Source organism: Tasmannia lanceolata, unplaced genomic scaffold (genome assembly GCF_043159265.1).
Source record: "Tasmannia lanceolata isolate RefF3 unplaced genomic scaffold, GAP_Taslan_0.1 ptg000008l, whole genome shotgun sequence".
Lineage (NCBI taxonomy): Eukaryota > Viridiplantae > Streptophyta > Magnoliopsida > Canellales > Winteraceae > Tasmannia > Tasmannia lanceolata.
The window spans coordinates 42,171,412-42,198,605 of NW_027518685.1; the positions used below are offsets into that span (position 1 = coordinate 42,171,412).

Sequence of the window (27,194 nt, forward strand, 5' to 3'; positions counted from 1 at the left end):
ATCTACTTTTGTCATTTTATGACCGTGGTCTCTTCCCTGAGTTTCTGATCATCTTTGATCATCAATGGAACATTTGATGTCGCCAATTATATCCTTCTTGTGATTATTGGTTAAGTCCTTCTTTATTCTTTGTTTATTCTAAGTTATTCTCCATTCCCTAATTATCCCATCCTATTCTTTGTGTTTAGGTTAAATCATGGTGAATAATTTGTTGAAAGGCTGGATAAGCGAGACTATTAAGGCTCTTCCGCTAGAATCTTCGGATAGGAGTATGGCTGATCGGTTCATCTGTGCCTTCAATCATTTGAGTGTTTCCGATATAAATTGGAAGTTTCTCCAAGCAGCCGCTAGATTCTGGGATCCTAATCTTCATGTTTTTCGATTTGGATCATTCGAGCTTTGTCCTATATTCGAAGATTGGTGTGCTTTATTAGAGCTCCCAACAGATGGACTTTGGATACAATCTTCGAACATAGATTCCTCTCATTCCATTTTTTGCAAGCTATTCAAAAATCAAACCGTCGATGCACTTTCATGCTTAACGGATACTTGTGTGCAAGTTCAAAACCTCATCACCCTTTTTTCTGAAAACGTCGATCCTACTAACTCTCGTTTTCAGAGTTGTCGACGCAATGCTTTGATTTTTAGTGTCTTTGCGCGATATGTCATTCGGAAAAAACCCTCGTGTTGCTCCGTTAACCTTGTTAACTGTGGTAGACCAAATTAACAAAGGGAGGAATCCCATTCCTACCATGTTAGCAGAGACCTTTTTGGGACTAGATCTTATTGCTTCCCAAAATATCAAAGACAATTTCTGTGGGTGTGTGAAGTTGTTGTATGTCTGGCTCGGCGAAAAATTTCAAATTCTTCAGCGACAAAAACAAAATCCGTATACCCTGAAGAATTTCCATACATGGAAACCAATAGCCAACCAACCTCAGTCCATTGATGAATGGCACAATTGGTTACAACATGTAGAGGAGAGCCAGTTTCGCTGGGTAAGTCATTCGTGTTTCCATGTTTTTACTAGCACTTACCCGCATTCATTTGTTTACCTCATGGGTATCGAGAAATCTTCTTTTTATGCACCCATGCAAATTCTCCATCAGGTTACGGGAATTCCATGTCCTCCCGGAATCATAGTCCCTCCTCTTTGTGAAGATCTTACTCCGGATCTCGTCCGACCCATTGTGGCTGCTTGGGGAAACAAAAATATAGAAAGGAGATTAGGTTTATCTCGCAAATTCCGACGTGGAGAAATATCGGAAGAGCCCGCAAGCCGGCGAGCTCGGATTGAGGAACCTTGAAGATCCATATCATGTTTTGTTATTCCGATTTCTGCATTTCCCATTTATTGTCAAGTCTGTTTATCCAGCTGTGATCAGAGATTAATATTTTTCATCCGTTGTAATCACGATTTGAATCTTATTAATGAAAGTGTGTTTTGTTTCTTTTGCCATTGTTTGATCAAAATAGTTTATCTCGATTATCAAAATTTTAATCTAGTGATTATACTTCCATTTCAGGATTCTTGATTGAGCAGCCATTGCTCCTAAGAAAATCCTCGTTTCAAAACCAACCTGGTCCCGTCAGACATCTGATTCCAGGCTGAGCCGACAATCCTTGTCACCTTTTTCTTTTCCTTCTCCTCTATCACCTTCCTTGAATTTTCAAGAAATACTTTCACCAGTGCAACCAACCCCTGAAGCGATGGCAGAGAATGGGCAAAATGGTATGGACACCAATGAGATGATGAAAGCGATAATGTTACAATTGAGTACCATTAATGAAGAAATAGCCCGATTAAAGAATGACAGAGAATCTACTTCCAAAAATCCTGCACCTCAGCAAACCCCAATCATGCCTCGCCCACCTCCTACGATGGCTCAGCCTCCTGTGTTGCCAGTCTTTGACAATTCTGATGACGAGCAGTATGAAGAAGAGAACTGTCTCCCCCATCTGGATAAAGGCAAGGGGATAGTCGATAGGTTGGATAAGATGGCCCAGGAAATGAAGAACATGAAAATGCAGGGTCCGAAAAAATTAAACATGGCCGAGTATATGATAATACCGGGAGTTGTGCTACCTCCTAATTTCAAGATGCCGGATCATGATAAGTATGATGGGACAGGATGTCCCAAGAGTCATCTGAAAGCCCTTATTCCTCTCTTACAGCAGCATGGGCTTACTCCAGAGCAGATTGCACTTCTTTTCCCTAGATCTCTTACTGGAACAGCAAAGAAATGGTTTTTGAGCTTGAAAACCGAAGAGATCAGAACTCTGGAGGATATTGCCAATAGATTTGTTGAGCAATTCTCCATGGAGGAGAGAATAGATGTGACAAAAAGAGATCTGAAGGCGCTGAAACAAGGGCACAATGAAACCTTCACTTCTTTCATTCGCCGATGGAGGCGAAAGGCAGCGCAGATGACTCACCGTTTGCCTGACTCAGAGCAGATCAAGATTGTTGTGAAAAACTTATCATCTCAATACTATCACCACATGGCAATCCAGTACTTCATTGATTTTGATTTTCTAATCAAAACCGGAACTCAAATCGAAGATGCTTTGTCCAAGGGACTGAGATCAAGACCTTCGTCTGATGTGAGAGAAGGAAAAAGACCTATTGTGGCACCGAAGGAGGTGCACAGTGTTAACTATACCGGGCCTCCCAGTTATGCCAGACCACCAGGTTATGACCGACCGCAATCCAGAGCAGTGACCGAGGTCAGGAGGCCGATGGAAAAGAAGGTCTTTCGTCAGTTCGACCCTCTCCCTTACTCCTTATCAGTGGCTTTGAAGAAGTTACTGAGAGATAAAAAAATCACTTTGTTGGAACCTAGAGAGCTTCCTAACCCTTTGCCCAAGTATTGGAGGAAGGACCAGTACTGTGATTATCATCAGAATTCAGGGCATTTGACTGACAAATGCATGGCTTTAAGACACAAGATCCAAGACATGATAGAAGCAAAGGATCTTGCCGTTGAAGCACCGAACGTCACTCGAAACCCATTACCTACACATGCAATCCCTCCCCCGAACGTGTATGCCATTTTCACTGAAGAAATCCTCTTAGATCACTCCCGTATTTGTGCGGTTATTTCTGATAGACCGTATGTTCTGAGATGGGATGATGAAGATGAAGCGATCGAAAACAAGAAACCTTACATACTGTCCCCTCTAGATGAAGGATTAACAGGATCCTCTGAGTGTTCTTGTTCTTATGTCCTCAAGAGTGAGGAGGAGGAAGAGATGAAAGAAAAGATCCCTTATGTTTTAAGATTGGAAGAAGGAGACTTGTTGCTTCCGGAAGATCAGTGTGACGAGCTCCGCCATGTCACACGAGGTGGTCGTGTCTTCAAACCTGCAGAACTCAGAGCAGAAAATCCTGCCGAAGTTGTAAGAGCTGCAGAGAATCTGAAACAGAAGCAGACTGTGGATGAAGAGGAAGAAAATTTGTTGAAACAACTGAATAAGACACAAGCTAACGTGTCCATCTGGGGTTTACTAATGGCATCACCGAAACACAGACAGGTTGTGCTTCGAGAATTAAATGCCTCTCAAGTATCAGTTGAAATTACCCCCGATGAGTTGGTCAATCTCGTGGCAATGGCCAGGGTTTCTAGAACATTGTCATTTACTGATGAGGATCTGCCTCAAGAAGGAAGAGATCACACAAGACCTCTCCGTATCACCATACTGTGCAACAAGAAGAGAGTCCCCGAGGTGTTAGTGGATAATGGGTCAGCTTTAAATGTATGTCCTTTAAGCACCGCCACTACTCTAGGATTCGAGCCAGCTGATTTTATCCCGTCGGAACAGGGGATATTGGCGTACGACGGAACTAGAAGAGATGTCATTGGGACACTCGCCACAGAAGTCGAAATAGGAGGTGAAACTTTCGAGATAGAGTTTCAGGTTCTTGACATCAAAACATCTTTCTTTCTCCTGCTTGGCCGGCCGTGGCTTCATAAAGTTGGAGTCGTTCCTTCCACACTTCACCAAAAATTGAAATTTGTCCGAAACAATCGGGTGATCACAGTGCGAGGCGACCCTGAGCCGGAAATTGGTCAAATAACATCTGAATTGATCACTGAAAAATCAAGAGATGTTAGTTTAACCGGCTTTTCTTTATAAGTCTCTACTATTTCCTTTGGGGAAGCAATGAATGAAGAAATAATGTTTCTCTCAAGCACAAACACCCAAGTAGTAAAGATAATGAGAAAATATGGTTATGTCCCAGGAGCTGGCCTGGGAAGAAATCTACAGGGCCCTACTGAGTGGCCAGAGTTGAAAGCAGTAGATGGCTTATTCGGGTTAGGATATCAGCCAACCCGAAAAGAGGTTCAAGAAATGAGAAAGTATATGTTGAAGAGGGCTGAATGCCGTCGTCGGGGTACAGAATTTCCGACAGGACCGTACAGCATGATTATGAACGGCCGATTCAGAAGAGAAGGGGCAGACTGTCCGTTCTATGGTTTTCCTGGGACCTGGTGCGATAAGACTGGGAAGAGGCTTCCAGGGTTAGAGATCTTCTTCACTGATGAGTTATCAGAAGACTTCTACAGTGAGCAGTTTACCTTGGCAGCGATAGCAGAAGATCCAGCTGCAGATTGGGTGGAAAATATTGAGCCGCATCTCCTAGACTCCCTATATCAGGTCGAGGCCCCAATCATCGCTATGATTGGAGGAGATGTGCCTTTCGTGAGCCCCAAAAATTGCATTACTCCAGCTACTGGACCCTTAGACAATTGGACCGCACAGGTTATACCCCAAGTAGTCCTCCAGTATAGTCCAGTCCTTTCAAAAGAGTCAGTCATTTCAAAAAATGTGTCAGTTTCTGAGTTCAACCCAGAGTCTGTCATTTCTAACTTTTCTTTTGATGCAGGTACCATAGAGGTCAGAGTAGTTCTCGGAGGTGGTGAAGAGTCGGTCCCTGTCGAGTCTCGGTCAGAGGATGTTTTCGCTGATTCTTCATTTGTAGATAGTCCTGTCTATGTTGATACTGATGTCAACATGTCATTTCATTTGAATTCAGAGTCTGTAACGCCCGATGTGGGTGAATCATTCGATGTAATCATCAATTCTGCAAAAGAAATAAAAGACTCATTTGTGTACGATCCTGTCTTTATTTCTAATTCTGTTTCTGATTCTGCTTCAAAGCCTGATCAAATAACTAATAATAATAATAATCAAGACTCCCCCTCAAACGAGGAAGCCGACGAAACTCCTTTTGAAATCAAATACATGATTCAACAAGAGGAGATTCACCGAGCAAAACCACTCGAAGAAGAAATTGAAACTGTAAATATAGGTGATGAAACTTTAATTCGGGAGATTCGGATTGGCAAAACTTTATCTCCTGAGGAGCGCAAAGAATTAATCACCTTGCTAAAAGATTTTAAGGAGGTCTTTGCTTGGTCTTACGATGACATGCCGGGATTGAGTGAAGACATTGTCCAGCACAGATTACCTCTAATCCCTGGCATCAAACCGAAGAAGCAAAAACTCCGAAAACTCAAGACAGAATGGGAGTTAAAGGTTCATGATGAGGTGAAGAAACTACTTGAGGTAAAATTCATTGAAGTAGTGGAATATCCCGAATGGCTTGCAAATATAGTTCCTGTGCCGAAGAAAGATGGAAAAGTCAGGATGTGCGTTGATTTCAGAGATCTGAATAAGGCGAGCCCAAAAGATGACTTTCCTCTTCCGAACATCGATATCCTGGTAGACAACACTGCTGGACATGCTCTGTTATCTTTCATGGATGGGTTTTCAGGCTACAATCAAATCAAGATGGCGCCTGAGGATATGATGAAGACGGCATTTATTACTCAATGGGGTACATACTGTTACCGAGTCATGCCGTTTGGTCTCAAAAATGCTGGAGCTACCTATCAGAGGGCTGCGACAACTCTTCTTCATGACATGATTCACAAGGAGGTCGAGGTCTATGTCGATGACATGATTGTCAAAGGCAGGACTCGGCCAGAGCATACAGTCGCTTTGAGAAAGTTCTTTGAGCGAATCCGAAAGTTTCAACTTCGCTTGAACCCAAATAAATGTGTATTTGGGGTCACGTCAGGGAAGTTGCTTGGATTCATGGTCAGTGAAAGAGGAATCGAAGTGGACCCTCAGAAAATCAAGGCTATCCAAGAAATGCAACCACCAAAGACAGAAAAGCAGATTCGTGGATTCCTTGGCAAAGTGCAATACTTAAGGAGATTCATATCTCATTTAACTATGACATGTGAACCCATCTTCAAATTATTGAAAAAGAATTCCTCCAAGAAATGGAATGAAGAGTGTCAGGAAGCATTTGAAAAGGTTAAGCAGTGTTTGTCTTTGCCTCCTGTCTTATCTCCAGTCATTCCTGGTCAACCATTGTTGATGTATTTGTCCATCACAGATACAGCAATGGGTTGTATGCTTGCTCAGCAGGATGTAGGATCTAAGAAAGAGAAGCCTATCTACTACATCAGCAAGAAAATGCTAGAGTATGAGATAAAGTACACTATCTTGGAAAAGACTTGTCTAGCATTAGTCTGGGCGACTCAAAGGCTTAGACATTATCTATTATCGAATAAGGTATTTCTGCTTTCACGGATGGATCCGTTGAAGTACTTATTCGAGAAGCCCGCCCTTACAGGAAGAACTGCAAGGTGGTTGCTATTGTTATCTGAGTTTGACATCACATACGTCACTCAGAAATCTGTCAAAGGACGGGTTATTGCTGAGCAGCTAGCTGATGCTCCTGTTGAGGAGAATGCTTTTCTGAAGGCTGAATTTCCTGATGAAGAGATCATGGAACTTGAAGGAGAAATTCCAAGTACCAGATGGACAATGTATTTTGATGGAGCCGTAAACAATCGAGGACAAGGAATAGGAGCAGTGCTTGTATCTCCCAAGAGAGAATACATCCCGATATCCATCAAGTTACAATTCGAATGTACAAATAACATGGCAGAGTACGAAGCTTGTATCGCAGGACTTGAGGCAGCTTTAATTTTGAAAGTCCAAGAGATTGATGTATTTGGAGATTCAATTCTGATAATTTGTCAAACCAATGGCAATTGGAAGACAAGAGAATCAAAATTGATCCCGTATAATTTTTATCTCGAATCTCTGGCCAAGAAATTCAAGAATATCACATTTACCCATCTGTCAAGAACCAAGAATCATTTTGCAGACGCCTTGGCTACCTTAGCCTCGATGTTGGATATTTCTGAGACAATGGAGGTCCAACCTTTAGCTGTGAGGTCGCAATGGGCTCCAGCGCATGTAAATGCCATTGAGATATCAGCGCGATGTCCAGATGGAAAATCATGGTATACTGATATCCAAAATCTCATTTCAGGCAATGGACATCCCCCTGAAGCTTCCAGCAAAGAGAGAAAAACTCTTCAGAGATTCGCCGCTAACTTCATCATTTGTGGTGAAGAATTGTACAAAAGATCCTTTGATGGGATTCAGCTTCTGTGTGTTGATGAAGATCAGGCTGCGGAGCTCATTGAACAAACACATGAAGGTGTTTGTGGTCCTCATATGAATGGTAAAATGCTATCAAGGAAGATCCTTAGACTCGGTTTCTATTGGCCCTCAATGGAAACAGATTGTTTCGCATTTGTGAAGAAATGTCATAAATGCCAAGTCTATGCGAATCTTATTCATGTGCCTCCGTCAGAGCTGCATTCTATGACCTCGCCATGGCCATTTTCAGTATGGGGGATTGATATCATTGGCAAAGTCTATCCTAAGTCGTCAAGTGGGCACGAGTACATCTTGGTGGCCATTGACTATTTCACAAAATGGATAGAAGCTGCTTCATATGCTTCTATAACTTCCAATACCGTTGCGAAGTTCATCCGTGCAAACATCATTTGCAGATATGGAGTACCTCATGAGTTGATTTCTGACAATGGATCTCACTTCAAGAAAGAGGTAGTGCACCTGTGCGAAGAATTTAAAATCAAGCATCATAAGTCATCTCCTTACAGACCGCAGACAAATGGTGCTGTAGAGGCAGCTAATAAGAACATCAAGGTTATTATTAGCAAAATGACAGAAACTTATAAGGATTGGTCGAATAAACTCCCGTATGCTTTGTGGGCTTACAGGACGTCGATCAGATCCTCTACAGGTGTAACTCCGTACTCTCTAGTTTACGGAATGGAAGCAGTCCTCCCTGTTGAAGTGAGAATCCCGTCTTTAAGAGTTATGATGGAAGCGAATCTGCCAGAGTCTGAGTGGGCAAAAGTCAGACATGATGAATTGCAGATGATTGATGAAAAGAGGCTCAGAGCCTTATACCACATCCAAGGGTATCAGAGAAGAATCGAAAGGGCATTCAATAAGAAAGTCAAGGTTCGAGACCTGAAACCAGGAGATCTCGTCTTGAAATCTTATCGAGCACCGGTGTTCGATCCCAGAGGAAAATTCAGGCCAAACTGGTCTGGTCCTTACATTGTTGATAAAGTCCTGCCTGGAAAAGCCGTAAGACTCCTCAATGAAAATGGAGAAAAATTAACAGAACCTACAAACCTGGACCAACTAAAGAAGTACTATGCTTAAATACACCAGGAGGCCATCCTTGATCAATCAGAGCCAAAAGCTAACAACCCAAAAGTCAAAATACCGTTTGCAAACCCTTTGGGCCTATAAAAAAAAAATCCCTTTTTCTTGACAAACACAAACCAGGGGCATCTTTTATGACTTGCGTCATAAAAGATAGTAAGCTTGAACTACGTTCTGACCTGATTCCTTTCTACAGGATACGTAGGCCACCTGATTAATTCGGGTTCGGTCAAATTCTTCAAATCCTTCAAATCTTTCAAATCCTTGAAAATATGAAAGAAGGAACAAAACAAAAAATCCTTGAAACCCCAAAAATGGGCGAACTACGCGGACCTGATTCCCATTCTCTTTGGGGATACGTAGGCAGTCTGGAGAGCCAGATTCGGTCAAATACATGAAAAATCACCAATATGTAACATGTTTGAACCCAAGCCTACCTAAAAGTCCTTCTGGTGTATTTTAGGTCCAGGTTTGTAGAGAAACAGAAAGAAAGAAAAAATGATGGAGTCTTAGACCCGCTAGACTGAAAAACCGAAAGGGCGGTCTAGGCAAAAATTAGGGTCATTCACCTGCTAAGTTGAAAACCCGAAAGGGCGGCTTAGGCAAAAATCAAGGTGCAGAGCCTGCTGGATAGAAAATCTGCAAGGGCAGACAGTCCAGGCAAAATATAAGGCAGGCAGTCCGCCAAATCAAAAACCTGAAAAGGTGATTTGGTCATGGCAGTGACTTCAAAAGGATAAAACCTCTGAATGCCAGCAAGACTTTATTTCTTCTGAGGCATTACTCTGAAGTCTGAGTAAGCGCCAGTAGAGATTCTTGTGACACTCTATAAGCTAAGGAGTTAAGACTAAGCAAACCAAAGGGATAATAACCATGACGGAAAACCTGAAAAGAGGAATGAAACACCTTTAAATACGGTTTTTGAAAGATTCTAAGAAGTGGTAGACTGTACCATTTTAAAATACTTATCAGGCTGAAAAGCAGATTCAGTTTCTCTTAGAATCCAAGTCATGGTCGAAGTCCTCCTTTGTTGTTAGCCACAGTTCAGTCCTTGTCAAAGTCAGGGTTAAACTCCAAAGTCTTGTGTGGGGAGTCCTGTGTGGTCAATGTCTCTCCAAGGTTGGAGTGATGGAAAAATGATGAAGTTGTGGATCCTTGAAAATGATACAGAGCAGAACAGAATTCAGAAGGATAGTACTCAGACCATTCGAAGTATTGGCAGCGGACAGAAAGAGAAGAAAATTAGCAGATTCAGTCTGTTATATATAAAAAGATTTGTAATTTCAAAAATTTAGGAAATGAAACCCTTTTTTACCTTTTTCCCTGTGTTTGCTCTCCTATGAATTTGTCATGGAAGTAAATTCATACTAGGGGCATTTTTTTATAACCTGTTCAGGTTATAAAAGATATCAAGTGAACTCTGATAATTGAGATAATTATTTTCATTAAATGAAGATAAGAAGAGCTTCAGTAGGGCTTTAGTCAAATTCCTCTGAGAGTCTTTCTTATCATCTTATTGAAAACCTATCTCATAATCCCCAGTGGAGTTTCTATCCACAATATAAATAAACCAAGCATTAAAATTAAACCATCAAGCCTCCGAGCTAAAAATCAAACTTTTATGCATTAAATTCCTTGCCTTTGAGCATAAACCCTGCCTCTGAGCATAAAACCTGCCTCCGAGCATAAAACCTTGCCTCCGAGCATAAACCCTGCCTCCGAGCACAAATCCTTGCCTCCGAGCACAAATCCTTGCCTCCGAGCATAAATTCTCTGCCTCCGAGCATAAAACCTTGCCTCCGAGCATAAACCCTGCCTCTGAGCATAAACACTCTGCCTCCGAGCATAAACCCATTGCCTCCGAGCATAAAACCCTGCCTCCGAGCATAAATCCTTGCCTCCGAGCATAAATCATTGCCTCCGAGCATAAATTCCTTGTCTCCGAGCATAAATCCTCGCCTCTGAGCATAAAATCATGATTTTGAACATAGAAACAAGCCTCTGTGCAAAAACTCAGGCCTCCGAGCTAAAATTCCCTAGCATCTAAGCTAAAACCTTTCAACCTCCGTGCGTAAACCATTTGCCTCTGAGCATAAAACCATCCGCCTCTGAGCAGAAAACCAACATTCCTAACAAACCAATCCTCTTATAATCCAACTTTCACCAAGTCATTTTCTCCATCCCATTCTCTAAATCAATTTTGGGGCTAGTCAAAATGTGACGTCTGTTCAGCTTTGACATTCGCGCGACAAGCACGCTCTGCCAAAGAGGGGCATCTGTAGACACCCCATTTTGACTAAGCCCTAAACCTTTCCGACTCGTGCCAAATCCATCCGAATCTCTGGATTAGGGTCTCTTCTAACCCCTTGCAGAATTTCATCGAGATCGGGACTCGTTTGCCCAGCAATCGGGCTGAGAGAGCGTGTATAGTGCAATGAAGGGTGGCCCACTAAATTTTTATTTTCCCCTAAAAACCTTGTATTTTAGGAAAAATCCAAGTCAAATCAAGCCCCTAAATACCCATGAATACATTTTTAGAAGCCTTAAAACCTCGGAAATGCCCCGGCAAAGTTTCAGAAAAATCCGACAAAAAAATTCGGAAAAGACAAGTGGAGTTTGTACAGTTATCAAAATGTGGGAGGTGATTTAGCCAGATGGGGTCGCGCATTCGTGCGCCCATCAAGCAGTAGTGCCATTATCAACCCCCCTTTCTTTTCTATATATACGAAAAAAAAAGCCGAAACAAAAAAAAGAAGAAAAGAGGCGATATTCGTTTAGAGAGAGAGAGTCTGAGAGAAAGCTTAGAGAGAGAGAGTAGATCCGGCTCATCTTCGTCTTCTCCGGTCACACTCCGGTCATGATTCCGGCTCGAAACTCCAGCTAAGATCATTTCCTATTCCTCCTTTTCCTCTTCTTCTTCTTTTTCTTCTTCTATGATCTCCATTTTCCCCAAATCATAAACCCTAGCTTTTTCTTTTTTTTCTTTCTCTTCTCCTCCGATCATCTTTGATTACCAGTATTCTCCTCGAAATCACCTATTCTTCCATCAACGATTAGATCTGTACTCATTTTCTCTTTCTTAAACCCTAGATTAAGTTGTTTAATTTTAGGACCAGATTTCATCTTCTTCATTTTGCTCCGGCGAATCTCGCTAGCATCCAGCCATTTTTTTTTACCGATTCTCCACCTTCTTGATCATCTATCACTTTTTTCTCTTTCATTTTCACTTGAAAAATCAAGTTTCACACAGAGGGAAACTTGGATCTGAAAAATAGAAAAGAAAGACAGTTGTCTTCTCCGGTGAATTTTCCCGGAATCCGGCGGCCCTATCTTAGATCCTGTCATCAGCTACATTGTTTCATATCAGTTGATTTTGCTTAGATCCGAAGGATCTTTAGTGAATTCCTTCACTCTTCAGTCAGATCCGAAAATCTCACCATCTCTGACGAAATCGCAGCAATTTCCATAAAATCCCGATGACTACAACCGGTTGACAGATCGGAGCTCCGGTATGTTACAGATTCCTCATGTCCTTCTTTGAAACTTGAGATTTTTTTTTTTAATTCAATTTGTTCAAGCTCCGGTAATTTTTCATGATGGCGGAGATTTGATGATATCACAGTCTTAGCTTGGCTTGCATTGATTTTAATTCAGCACTATTTTAATTAGCATCATTTCAATTTAGCTCTGCTTAAGATTCTTGTGTTAATATCAGTGCCTTCTGAACCTTTAATGCTATCATTGTCATGTTTCAATAATTACATAAAGCTTAAATTGCTCTTCATATATTTTCATGATTTCTTTTCAGTTTCTGTTGGTGAGAATGCAGTTCATTTTTTTTTTAGATGCAGCTGAAATGTCATTTTACTTTTAATTCCAAGCTGATTTTGAGCTCCTAATATATGTTCAGAGAGCTTAGAGATGATTTCATTTTTAAAGTCTGATTTGTCTTTTAGTGGCAAAACCTTTTCTTTGAGCCCATCTTGGAGATTGATATCCCTTGAAATTGATTAATGTCATTATACGAAATGATTCCATTGGAGCCTTCTAGAGGAGTAGAGAATGATATGGCCAGTTTAAAACCATTGAACCCAACCTAAGTTTGGAACTCTGAGGCAATCCCTTTGATTACTCTTCAAGAACTGGATGAGCCATGCTCTTTAAATTTGATAGTTGATCCCCATGATGAGACTTACTCATGTTGAAAGTTCAGAATACAATCCTCCTAGTCATTTAATTGCTTCCCCTATATGCTCTCTCATGTCTGAGAATCTATCTATGGATAGCATTGAATAAGATTATAAATCTATACCATGCTTGGCTGAGAGCTCTTGAGGCCATTGGAAAGGTTTGTAAGTGATCATGAGTTGAGTTTAAGCCCAATCACAGCAGCCCCTAATCCATTTGTATATGGGCAGCCCTCATCCTTTTGATATCAACAGCCCTCCCATCCCATTTGATAATTTCAGCCCCATCTCATTTGACATGTACAGCCATCATGTCCCATTTGTATATGAACAGCCCTTAGCTCGTCAAATGAACAACTAGTCCAGTGCCCACCCAATACCCATCAAGTGCCTCACCTTTCCATAACCAGTGCTTAACCAGCCCAATGATTTATGTATATTTTCTGCACATTTCTGCCGTCCACTATTGCACATAACTGCTGTCCTGTATTGTATATATCTGCTGCCTATAGGTTATGCCCACAAGCACATAACTACTGTCCTGTATTGTATATATCTGCTGCCCATTTGGTTTTGTCCACAAGCACATAACTTGTCCATTATTTGGCACATAATCTGTCACTGTTTTGGCACAAAATCTGTCACTGTTTTGGCATATGTTGTTACCCCTATTGGACACAGATTTTCGTCCATATGGTTACCCCTGTTTGGAGCAGATTTAGCCTTATTTTACACCAATTCAGTACACATATCAACCCAAATTTTGCACTAAATCTGCCTATAAATTCTGTCCCATTTTATGCACAAAATCTGTCTTCAAATCAGCCTCTGTGCTGTGCACAATCCAGTACAAATGTTTAGCATAGAATCTGTCTACAATCTGGCTACCTGTTTGATACATTTCTGCATGTATATTCAGCCCATGTTTCAACTCACAGTTTTGACAAAATCTGTCCACAAGTTATGCACCAGTCTTTGCATAAATTCTGTCCATATTCAGCCCATGTTTCAGCTCACAGTTTTGACAAAATCTATCCACTGTTCTGTTTTGGTTCAATATTCACATTTGCCCAATGTTATGTTTTCAGTTCAACATTGAAATTTGCACATATGTTGGCCCTTGGTTTGACACAAAATTTGCATATATGATAGTCTTTTTATATACACAGATTTGTTCACATTTCACCCTCACTGTTTAGCACATAATCTGTCTCTATTTTGCTTCCTCCTTGCAAGGCACTAAAATTTGTACAAATTAGAAATATCATTAAATATATTTAACCTGCTGAATATTTAATACTAAGCTTTGAGTTAGGGTTTGAAGACGGTAATCAATAGATTGTTCAGGTAAGAATACCTTCAGGCTTATAATACTTTTTTATTTATTTATTTAAATAAATTGTTAATAGGAAGAAGGAGATCAGATGACTACTCTGTTCGATATTATCGACATGAGTACTGTCTGATCTCAAGGCGGGATTAGAAATATTATCATGTGTATTTGATATCAGATGATTACTTTGGCATCATCTGATTTCATTGGAGTCCCCGTATTGGGGTTTGTGGTTGGTTTAGAAGTGTTTGATGTTGTTTTTTTACTTTATTAGGCTATCCAGCGGCTGGTCTGGACTAATTAATGTTGTTTATCATTTCATGATTGCTATAGATTGTGTATTTTATTATTGAAAATTCTTCTTTGCTTAGCACTTGATTTTTTTTTATAAGAATAGAAATAGAATTTGCGATTATCTAGAATCCCCTTTCATTGCAAGGGCGAATGAAGGCGATAGCCCAAGCCCATCTTAAAGGGGAGAATTACTAAGTCTCAGTAATACTCTCTCCCTTCTCTCTCTTTCTATAGAGACTACTTAGCCCTTTTCTTGTAGGGCGATGAAGGCCCTAGCCTAAGCCCATCCTTAGGGGACTCCCTTAGTCCAAGTAGTACTCCTCTCATTTATTTAAAGACTTGTCCAAGTCTTTATGGTGTGTATCCCCTAGAAATTAGAAATCCATTCATTGCAAGGGCAATGAAAGAGTTCTCTAGAGTCCTCTCAGGGAGACAGGCTATGTCTCAGACAGAGAAAGTTGTATCCTTTAGAGACAAGCTTTGTCTCGTTAGTGAGTCCATCCTTAGGAGACATGCCGTGTCTCGTCAGCACCTCTCTTGGAGCTTATCTTTTTGTTTAGGAGTCTCTCACAATCTCATTTTTCTTTCTAAACCTTATCTTTGTGCATCTCTTGGTTTTTGGAAGAACACCTTGCTCGGCTTGGCATCATACCCCTTACCTTATGGGTATTGGGTTGTACATTTGTTGCACCCTAGGGCTAGGTAGCTGTCCGGCCCGGCTGGGTGTTTTACTTAAACCAAATATGCACAAGGTCTCTTTTTCCTTGTTCGCATTTTTTCTCTATCCTACCTATATGTCTAAGAGACTTGCCCAGTCTCATTCTATTAGCATCCTCCTCTTTGTGCATCATTTGGTTTTGGGAGAACATCCTACTCGGCTTGGCATCATACCCCTTACCCTTATGGGTATTGGGTTGCACATTTGTTGCACCCTAGGGCTAGGTAGCTGTCCGGCCCGGCTGGATGTTTTACCTTTGCCAAATATGCACAAGGTCTTTCCTTATTACTTATTGAGCTTTATCTTAGTTTGATTAGTCCACTAGCACAGGAATCCGTCCTTAGTCTAGAGAGTCAATCCTCTTGTTCAGGAATCAAATTCTATCATCATAGGGGTTAGGATTCTATTCTACCTCTCATCGTATCATGTTTTTATCCACTCTTGCAAGGTATAGGATGCTGTCCAACCCTTGCAGAGCTGTGTTTCTGTTCTTTTCCCCCGCAAAGCATAGGATGCTGTCCAACCTTTGCGGGATATCAGGAGTCTGTCCTCCTCTTATGATGATAGGATTTGTCCCCCTTGAGTCAAAAATACTTAAAAACAACAAAAACATCTAAAAAAACCAAAAATCTCAAAAATCTTGAGTCATTAGGAGTAGTTAGGAAATCTGTTTCGAACTACGTTGGCTTGATCCTCTTCCACGAGGTACGTAGTGCAGCTTGAGATTCTTATCTCAGGTCCAGCCAAACCTTTGTAAATAAATCATTTACCCATTTTAAGAAAAAATACCAAAAATCTTCAAAACCTTATTTTCAACAAGATCTTCCTCTAGAGTTAGTAGTTTGTCCTAGATAAAGAGTTTTAGAGTTTTGAGTTTGTCTTTGATGTGTTGTGTGGTTTGTTTGTGTTTGTGTTAGAGTTAGGAGTTTGTCCTAGAGTTATAGGAGCGCCTCCGTCCAGTCAGTTGGCGATTCATATCGCCGACTGATGATTAAGTCTTGGATATGCTAGTGATCCCATTGTTTCCCTTAGGGCGTACAGCCTAGTTACACATAGATTATAGGAACCACCTGCATTAGCTTAGGGCTAACCTGCATTTAGTTAAGGCATATAAGGTGTCCTAAAATCTACAATCCATTGGAATTTAAATAATCACACAAGAAGCTTTAAGAACTAGTCCGGTCTTTTAGATCGAGTCTAGGATAGAGGTCTAGATGTCTTAGGCATCATAGCTTAGAATAGGTGCGAAGAACTACGTTGCCTTGATTCTCGTGGAGGCGGGGATACGTAGGCTTCTTTGGATGAACATCAGATCATCTAAAGACTCGGGCCTAGGTATAGATTAGAGTTTTAGGGTTGTATGGTATCGAGTCATTTTCTATGTTTTGCAGTGTTTTCTTACTTTATTGCGCAGACCTTATACTTTTTTGGTGTGTCATGCATGTGTTTGTTCATCAGAACTTAGACACCCATTAGGCATGTCACTTATAACCTAGCTATGCTTAGGTGACACATGTTTCTTTTATTTTATCTTGTGTGCCTTTGATTTCATCTCCGAGACATGCATGATTAGATAGACGTCTTCTCGGAGATATTCATTCCCATTTCATATGATTTTCGCCCAAAGCTCTTCAAAATTATTAAGTAAATGGCATAAGAGACCAGGTGTTTGCACTTGGGCGGATGAGGTGCTCTTTAGACCTTCCGAATTCGTAACCAGGCACGAACCTTATTTTATATCTCTGGTTATCCGTTGCAACAGAGCATAGTATGGGATCCAAGGCCCATTTGCCTTTTTCCTTGGATGGCGACTCTTCTTTGTTTAAGGTACGCCTCGAATCTGGGCTAGTCCCCGAATCGAGAGGTATCTCACCTTTCTTATCGCCACTCATGCTGTGAGAGGCATTATTCTTTTGAGAGTTCCTTGGTAGAGCTCTCCATTCATGTGGATGATCCTGAGACTGTTAGCGCGTGGGACACGTCCTCCGCCGCCGGCTCTCTCGGATCGGGGTCCACAGGATGGTGTCAAGGAGCTTTTAGCCAAGTTTTGAGATGAGGATGAGATGGTATTGAATCTTAGATTTAGTTGATAAAGGATAGAGATTGAAAAAATAGAAAGTTTGTTATTGTAGAAAGCTTAAAAAACATCCATCTTTTAGACATATGAGACCCTATAGACGGTGTCAATGAGCTTTTAGCCATGTTTTGGGATGAGGATGAGAGGGTATTGAATCTTAGATTTACTTGATTAATGATGGAGATTCTAAAAATAGAAAGTATCTTATTTTAGAAACTTTATCAAACATCCATCTTTTAGACATAAGAAACTCTAGAGATGATATCAACGAGCATTTAGCCAAGTTTAAGGATAAGAATGAGTGGGTATTGAATCTTAGATTTTGTTGATGAATGATGGATATTGAAAAAATAGAGAGTTTCTTATTTTAGAAACTTTATAAAATATCAATCTTTTAAACTTAGTAAATCGTAAAGATGGTGTGAAGGAGCTTTTTGCTGATTTCTGAGATGAGGATGCGATGGTATTGAATCTTAGATTTAGTTGATGATGGACAGATATTGAAAAAATAAAAAGTTTCTTATTTTAGAAACTTTATAAAACAAACGTCTTTTAGATATAAGAAAACCAAGATATGCTGTCAAGGTGCTTTTGTTGATAGAGATTGAAAAACAGAAAGTTTCTAACTTCATAAAACATCCACCTTTTAGACATAGGAAACACTATAAATGGTGTCCATGAGCTTTTAGCCAAGTTTTGAGATTATGATTAGATGGTATTGAATATTAGATTTTGTTGATCAAGGATAGAGATTGTAAAATTGAAAGTTTCTTACTTTAGTAACTTTATAAAACATCCATCTTTTAGACATAGGAAACCCCATAGATGGTGTCAAAGAGCTTTTTGCAAAGTTTTGAGGTGAGGATGAGATGATATTGAATCTTAGATTCAGTTGATGAAGGATGGAGATTGAAAAATTAGAAAGTTTCTTATTTTTGAAACTTTATAAGACATCAATATTTTAGACATAGGAAACCCAAAAGATGGTGTCGAAGAGCTTTTAGCCAAGTTTTGAGATGGGGATGAGATGGTATTGAATTTTAGAATTAGTTTATAAAGGATGAAGATTGAAAAAATAGAAAGTTTCTTACTTTAGAAACTTTACAAAACATCCATCTTTTAGACATAAGAACCCATATATATGGTGTGAAGGAACTTTTAGCTGAGTTTTGAGATGAGGATGAGATGATATTGAATCTTAGATTTAGTTGATGAAGAATAGAGATTTAAAAAATAGATGGTTACTTATTATAGAAACTTTGTGAGACATCTATCTTTTAGCAAAGGAAACCTTAGGGATGGCGTCAAGGAGCTTTTAGCCAAGTTTTGAGATGAGGATGAGATGGTATTGAATCTTAGATTTAGTTGATAAAGGATAAAGATTGAAAAAATAGAAAGTTTGTTATTGTAGAAAGCTTAAGAAACATCCATCTTTTAGACATATGAGACCCTAGAGACGGTGTCAATGAGCTTTTCGCCATGTTTTGGGATGAGGATGAGAGGGTATTGAATCTTAGATTTAGTTGATTAATGATGGAGATTGTAAAAATAGAAAGTTTCTTATTTTAGAAACTTTATCAAACATCTATCTTTTAGACATAAGAAACCCTAGAGATGATATCAACGAGCATTTAGCCAAGTTTTGGGATAAGAATGAGTGGGTATTGAATCTTAGATTTAGTTGATGAATGATGGATATTGAAAAAATAGAGAGTTTCTTATTTTAGAAACTTTATAAAATATCAATTTTTTAAACTTAGTAAATCGTAAAGATGGTGTGAAGGAGCTTTTTGCTTATTTATAAAATGAGGATGCGATGGTATTGAATCTTAGATTTAGTTGATGATGGACAGATATTGAAAAAATAGAAAGTTTCTTATTTTAGAAACTTTATAAAACAAACGCCTTTTAGATATAAGAAAACCAAGATATGTTGTCAAGGTGCTTTTGTTGATAGAGATTGAAAAACAGAAAGTTTCTTATTTTAGAAACTTTATAAAACATCCACCTTTTAGACATAGGAAACACTGTAGATGGTGTCCATGAGGTTTTAGCCAAGTTTTGAGATTATGATTAGATGGTATTGAATATTAGATTTTGTTGATCAAGGATAGAGATTGTAAAATAGAAAGTTTCTTATTTTAGTAACTTTATAAAAAATCCATCTTTTAGAAATAGGAAACCCCATAGATGGTGTCAGGGAGCTTTTTGCAAAGTTTTGAGGTGGGGATGAGATGGTATTGAATCTTAGATTTAGTTGATTAAGGATGGAGATTGAAAAATTAGAAAGTTTCTTATTTTTGAAACTTTATAAGACATCAATATTTTAGACATATGAAACCCAAAAGAGGGTGTCGAGGAGCTTTTAGCGAAGTTTTGAGATGTGAATGAGATGGTATTGAATTTTAGAATTAGTTTATAAAGGATGGAGATTGAAAAAATAGAAAGTTTCATATTTTAGAAACTTTACAAAACATCCATCTTTTAGACATAGGAAACCCTATATATGGCGTCAAGGAACTTTTAGCTGAGTTTTGAGATGAGGATGAGATGATATTTGAATCTTAGATTTAGTTGATGAAGAATAGAGATTTAAAAAATAGATGGTTTCTTATTTTAGAAACTTTGTAAGACATCTATCTTTTAGCAAAGGAAACCTTAGGGATTGTGTCAAGGACCTTTTAGCCAAGTTTTGAGATGAGGATGAGATGGTATTGAATCTTAGATTTAGTTGATAAAGGATGGAGATTGAAAAAATATATAGTTTGTTATTGTAGAAAGCTTAAAAAACATCCATCTTTTAGACATATGAGCCCTAGAGACGGTGTCAAAGAGCTTTTAGCCATGTTTTGGGATGAGGATGAGAGGGTATTGAATCTTAGATTTAGTTGATTAATGATGGAGATTGTAAAAATAGAAAGTTTCTTATTTTAGAAACTTTATCAAACATCCATCTTCTAGACATAAGAAACCCTGGAGATGATATCAACGAGCATTTAGCCAAGTTTTGGGATAAGAATGAGTGGGTATTGAATCTTAGATTTAGTTGATGAATGATGGATATTGAAAAAATAGAGAGTTTCTTATTTTAGAAACTTTATAAAATATCAATCTTTTAAACTTTATAAATCGTAAAGATGGTCTGAAGGAGCTTTTTGCTTATTTATGAGATGAGGATGCGATGATATTGAATCTAAGATTTAGTTGGTGATGGACAGAGATTGAAAAAATAGAAAGTTTCTTATTTTAGAAACTTTATAAAACAAACATCTTTTAAATATAAGAAAACCAAGATATGCTGTCAAGGTGCTTTTGTTGATAGAGATTGAAAAACAGAAAGTTTCTTATTTTAGAAACTTTATAAAACATCTACCTTTTAGACATAGGAAATACTATAGATGGAGTCCATGAGGTTTTAGCTAAGTTTTGAGATTATGATTAGATGGTATTGAATATTAGATTTTGTTGATCAATGATAGAGATTGTAAAATAGAAAGTTTCTTATTTTAGTAACTTTATAAAAAATCCATCTTTTAGACATAGGAAACCCCATAGATGGTGTCATGGAGCTTTTTGCAAAGTTTTGAGGTGGGGATGAGATGGTATTGAATCTTAGATTTAGTTGATGAAGGATGGAGATTGAAAAATTAGAAAGTTTCTTATTTTTGAAACATTATAAGACATCAATATTTTAGACATAAGATACCCAAAAGATGGTGTCGAGGAGCTTTTAGCCAAGTTTTGAGATGCGGATGAGATCGTATTGAATCTTAGAATTAGTTTGTAAAGGATGGAGATTGAAAAAATAGAAAGTTTCTTATTATAGAAACTTTACAAAACATCCATCTTTTAGACATAGGAAACCCTATATATGGTGTCAAGGAACTTTTAGCTGAGTTTTGAGATGAGGATGAGATGATATTGAATCTTAGATTTAGTAGATGAAGAATAGAGATTTAAAAAATAGATGATTTCTTATTTTAGAAACTTTGTGATACATCTATCTTTTAGCAAATGAAACCTTAGGGATGGTGGAAAGGAGCTTTTAGCCAAGTTTTGATATAAGGATGAGATGGTATTTAATCTTAGATTAAGTTGATAAAGGATAGAGATTGAAAAAATAGAAAGTTTGTTATTGTAGAAAGCTTAAAAAACATCCATCTTTTAGACATATGAGACCCTAGAGACGGTGTCAATGAGCTTTTAGCCATGTTTTGGGATGTGGATGAGAGGGTATTGAAATTTAGATTTAGTTGATTAATGATGGAGATTGTAAAAATAGAAAGTTTCTTATTTTAGAAACTTTATCAAACATCCATCTTTTAGACATAAGAAACCCTAGAGATGATATGAACGAGCATTTAGCCAAGTTTTGGGGTAAGAATGAGTGGGTATTGAATCTTAGATTTAGTTGATGAATGATGGATATTGAAATAATAGAGAGTTTCTTATTTTAGAAACTTTATAAAATATCAATCTTTTAAACTTAGTAAATCGTGAAGATGGTGTGAAGAAGCTTTTTACTTTTTTCTGAGATGAGGATGCGATGGTATTGAATCTAAAATTTAGTTGATGATGGATAGAGATTGAAAAAATAGAAAGTTTCTTATTTTAGAAACTTTATAAAATAAATATCTTTTAGATATAAGAAAACCAAGATATGCTGTCAAGGTGCTTTTGTTGGTAGAGATTGAAAAACAGAAAGTTTCTTATTTTAGAAACTTTATAAAACATCCACCTTTTAGACATAGGAAACACTATAAATGGTGTCCATGAGATTTTAGCCAAGTTTTGAGATTATGATTAGATGGTATTGAATATTAGATTTTGTTGATCAAGGATAGAGATTGAAAAATAGAAAGTTTCTTACTTTAGTAACTTTATAAAACATCCATCTTTTAGACATAGAAAACCCCATAGATGGTGTCAAGGAGCTTTTTGCAAAGTTTTGAGGTGGGGATGAGATTATATTGAATCTTAGATTTAGTTGGTGAAGGATGGAGATTGAAAAATTAGAAACTTTCTTATTTTTGAAACTTTATAAGACATCAATATTTTAGACATAGGAAACCCAAAAGATGGTCTCGAGGAGCTTTTAGCCAAGTTTTGAGATGTGGATTAGATGGTATTGAATTTAAAAATTAGTTTATAAAGGATGGAGATTGAAAAAATAGAAAGTTTCTTATTTTAGAAACTTTACAAAACATCCATCTTTTAGACATAGGAAACCCTATATATGGTGTCAAGGAACTTTTAGCTGAGTTTTGAGATGAGGATGAGATGATATTGAACCTTAGATTTAGTTGATGAAGAATAGAGATTTAAAAAATAGATGGTTTCTTATTTTAGAAACTTTATAAGACATCTATCTTTTAGCAAAGGAAACCTTAGGGATGGTGTCAAGGAGCTTTTAGCCAAGTTTTGAGATGAGGATGAGATGGTATTGAATCTTAGATTTAGTTGATAAAGGATAGAGATTGAAAAAATAGAAAGTTTGTTATTGTAGAAAGCTTAAAAAACATCCATCTTTTAGACATATGAGACCCTAGAGACGGTGTCAATGAGCTTTTAGCCATGTTTTGGGATGAGGATGAGAGGGTATTGAATCTTAGATTTAGTTGATTAATGATGGAGATTTTAAAAATAGAAAGTTTCTTATTTTAGAAACTTTATCAAACATCCATCTTTAAGACATAAGAAATCCTAGAGATGATATTAACGAGCATTTAGCTAAGTTTTGGGATAAGAATGAGTGGGTATTGAATCTTAGATTTAGTTGATTAATGATGGATATTGAAAAAATAGAGAGTTTTTTATTTTAGAAACTTTATAAAATATCAATATTTTAAACTTAGTAAATCGTAAAGATGGTGTGAAGGAGCTTTTTGCTTATTTCTGAGATTAGGATGCGATGGTATTGAATCTTAGATTTAGTTGATGATGGACAGAGATTGAAAAAATAGAATGTTTCTTATTTTAGAAACTTTATAAAACAAACATCTTTTAGATATAAGAAAACTAAGATATGCTGTGAAGGTGCTTTTGTTGATAGAGATTGAAAAACAGAAAGTTTCTTATTTTAGAAACTTTATATAACATCCACCTTTTAGACATAGGAAACACTATAGATGCTGTCCATGAGCTTTTAGCCAAGTTTTGAGATTATGATTAGATGGTATTGAATATTAGATTTTGTTGATCAAGGATAGAAATTGTAAAATAGAAAGTTTCTTATTTTAATAACCTTATAAAAAATCCATCTTTTAAATATAGGAAACCCCATAGGTTGTCTCAAGGAGCTTTTTGCAAAGTTTTGAGGTGGGGATGAGATTATATTGAATCTTAGATTTGGTTGATGAAGGATGGAGATTGAAAAGTTAGAAAGTTTCTTATTTTTGAAACTTTATAAGACATCAATATTTTAGACATAGGAAACCCAAAACAAGGTGTCGAGGAGCTTTTGGCCAAGTTTTGAGATGTGGATGAGATGGTATTGAATTTTAGAATTAGTTTATAAAGGATGAAGATTGTAAAAATAGAAAGTTTCTTATTTTAGAAACTTTATCAAACATCCATCTTTAAGACATAAGAAACCCTAGAGATGATATCAACGAGCATTTAGCCAAGTTTTGGGATAAGAATGAGTGGGTATTGAATCTTAGATTTAGTTGATTAATGATGGATATTGAAAAAATAGAGAGTTTCTTATTTTAGAAACTTTATAAAATATTAATCTTTTAAACTTAGTAAATCGAAAAGATGGTGTCAAGGAGCTTTTTGCTTAGTTTTGAGATGAGGATGCGATGGTATTGAATCTTAGATTTAGTTGATGATGGATAGAGATTGAAAAAATAGAAAGTTTCTTATTTTAGAAACAATATAAAACAAACAATTTTTAGATATAAGAAAACCAAGATATGCTGTAAAGGTGCTTTTGTTGATGGATATTGAAAAACAGAAAGTTTCTTATTTTAGAAACTTTATTAAACACCCACCTTTTAGACATAGGAAACACTATAGATGGTGTCCATGAGGTTTTAGCCAAGTTTTGAGATTACGATTAGATGGTATTGAATATTAGATTTTGTTGATCAAGGATAGAGAATGTAAAATAGAAAGTTTCTTATTTTAGTAACTTTATAAAACATCCATCTTTTAGACATAGGAAACCCAATAGATGGTGTGAAGGAGCTTTTTGCAAAGTTTTGAGGTGGGGATGAGATGATATTGAATCTTAGATTTAGTTGATGAAGGGTGGAGACTGAAAAATTAGAAAGTTTCTTATTTTTGAAACTTTATAAGACATCAATATTTTAGACATAGGAAACCCAAAAGATGGTGTCAAGGAGCCCAAGTTTTGAGATGTGGATGAGATGGTATTGAATTTTAGAATTAGTTTATAAAGGATGGAGATTAAAAAAATAGAAAGTTTCTTATTTTAGAAACTTTACAAAACATCCATCTTTTAGACATAGGAAACCCTATATATGGTGTCAAGGAACTTTTAGCTGAGTTTTGAGATGAGGATGAGATGATATTGAATCTTAGATTTATTTGATGAAGAATAGAGATTTAAAAAATCGATGGTTTCTTATTTTAGAAAGTTAGTAAGACATCTATCTTTTAGCAAAGGAAATCTTAGGGATGGTGTCAATGAGCTTTTAACCAAGTTTTGAGATGAGGATGAGATGGTATTGAATTTTAGAATTAGTTTATAAAGGATGGAGATTGAAAAAATAGAAAGTTTCTTATTTTAGAAACTTTACAAAACATCCATCTTTTAGACATACGTAACCCTATATATGGTGTCAAAGAACTTATAGCTGAGTTTTGAGATGAGAATGAGATGGTATTGAATCTTAGATTTAGTTGATAGAGGATAGAGATTGAAAAAATAGAAAGTTTGTTATTGTAGAAAGCTTAAAAAACATCAATCTTTTAGACATATGAGACCCTAGAGACGGTGTCAATGAGCTTTTAGCCATGTTTTGGGATGAGGATGAGAGGGTATTGAATCTTAGATTTAGTTGATTAATGATGGAGATTGTAAAAATAGAAAGTTTCTTATTTTAGAAACTTTATCAAACATCCATCTTTTAGACATAAGAAACCCTAGAGATGATATCAACGAGCATTTAGCCAAGTTTTGGGATAAGAATGAATGGATATTGAATCTTAGATTTAGTTGATGAATGATGGATATTGAAAAATAGAGAGTTTCTTATTTTAGAAACTTTATAAAATATCAATCTTTTAAACTTCGTAAATCGTAAAGATGGTGTGATGGAGCTTTTTGGTTATTTCTGAGATTAGGATGCGATGGTATTGAATCTTAGATTTAGTTGATGATGGACAGATATTGAAAAAATAGAATGTTTCTTATTTTAGAAACTTTATAAAACAAACATCTTTTAGATATAAGAAAACTAAGATATGCTGTGAAGGTGCTTTTGTTGATAGAGATTGAAAAACAGAAAGTTTCTTATTTTAGAAACTTTAAAAAACATTCACCTTTTAGACATAGGAAACACTATAGATGGTGTCCATGAGGTTTTAGCCAAGTTTTGAGATTATGATTAGATGGTATTGAATATTAGATTTTGTTGATCAAGGATAGAGATTGTGAAATAGAAAGTTTCTTATTTTAGTAACTTTATAAAAAATCCATCTTTTAGACATAGGAAACCCCATAGATGGTGTCAGGGAGCTTTTTGCAAAGTTTTGAGGTGGGGATGAGATGGTATTGAATCTTAGATTTAGTTGATGAAGGATGGAGATTGAAAAATTAGAAAGTTTCTTATTTTTGAAACTTTATAAGACATCAATATTTTAGACATATGAAACCCAAAAGATGGTGTCGAGGAGCTTTTAGCCAAGTTTTGAGATGTGGATGAGATGGTATTGAATTTTAGAATTAGTTTATAATGGAGATTGAAAAAATAGAAAGTTTCTTATTTTAGAAACTTTACAAAACATCCATCTTTTAGACATAGGAAACCATATATATGGCGTCAAGGAACTTTTAGCTGAGTTTTGAGATGAGGATGAGATGATATTGAATCTTAGATTTAGTTGATGAAGAATAGAGATTAAAAAAATAGATGGTTTCTTATTTTAGAAACTTTGTAAGACATCTATCTTTTAGCGAAGGAAACCTTAGGGATGGTGTCAAGGAGCTTTTAGCCAAGTTTTGAGATGAGGATGAGATGGTATTGAATCTTAGATTTAGTTGATAAAGGATAGAGATTGAAAAAATAGATAGTTTGTTATTGTAGAAAGCTTAAAAAACATCCATCTTTTAGACATATGAGACCCTAGAGACGGTGTCAAGGAGCTTTTAGCCATGTTTTGGGATGAGGATGAGAGGGTATTGAATCTTAGATTTAGTTGATTAATGATGGAGATTGTAAAAATAGAAAGTTTCTTATTTTAGAAACTTTATCAAACATCTATCTTTTAGACATAAGAAACCCTAGAGATGATATCAACGAGCATTTAGCCAAGTTTTGGGATAAGAATGAGTGGGTATTGAATCTTAGATTTAGTTGATGAAAGATGGATATTGAAAAAATAGAGAGTTTCTTATTTTAGAAACTTAATAAAATATCAATCTTTTAAACTTAGTAAATCGTAAAGATGGTGTGAAGGAGCTTTTTGCTTATTTCTGAGATGAGGATGCGATGATATTGAATCTAAGATTTAGTTGATGATGGACAGAGATTTAAAAAATAGAAAGTTTCGTATTTTAGAAACTTTATTAAACAAACATCTTTTAAATATAAGAAAACCAAGATATGCTGTCAAGGTGCTTTTGTTGATAGAGATTGAAAAACAGAAAATTTCTTATTTTAGAAACTTTATAAAACATCTACCTTTTAGACATAGGAAATACTATAGATGGTGTCCATGAGGTTTTAGCTAAGTTTTGAGATTATGATTAGATGGTATTGAATATTAGATTTTGTTGATCAAGGAGAGAGATTGTAAAATAGAAAGTTTCTTATTTTAGTA

At 36.9% G+C, this 27,194-nt stretch overlaps 2 protein-coding genes across 2 annotated transcripts in view; both read left to right on the forward strand.

The window, feature by feature from the left end:
* Positions 1–1,710: 1,710 nt before the first annotated feature.
* LOC143882981 (uncharacterized) lies at positions 1,711–4,137 on the forward strand. Its single transcript, XM_077386355.1, has one exon. The coding sequence runs from the start codon at positions 1,711–1,713 to the stop codon at positions 4,135–4,137; it is 2,427 nt and encodes an 808-aa protein (XP_077242470.1).
* A 2,667-nt stretch (positions 4,138–6,804) lies between these two features.
* Positions 6,805–27,194, forward strand: part of LOC143882983 (uncharacterized) — a 95,532-nt gene continuing 75,142 nt past the window's right edge. Inside the window, exon 1 of the mRNA XM_077386356.1 lies at positions 6,805–7,528. Coding sequence (XP_077242471.1) covers positions 6,805–7,528 — 724 coding nt within the window. The remainder of the gene's footprint in view (positions 7,529–27,194) is intronic.

Bases quoted from the DNA above. Each gene is read 5' to 3' on its own strand.
- LOC143882981 (XM_077386355.1), top strand. From the start codon at position 1,711: ATGGCAGAGAATGGGCAAAATGGTATGGACACCAATGAGATGATGAAA.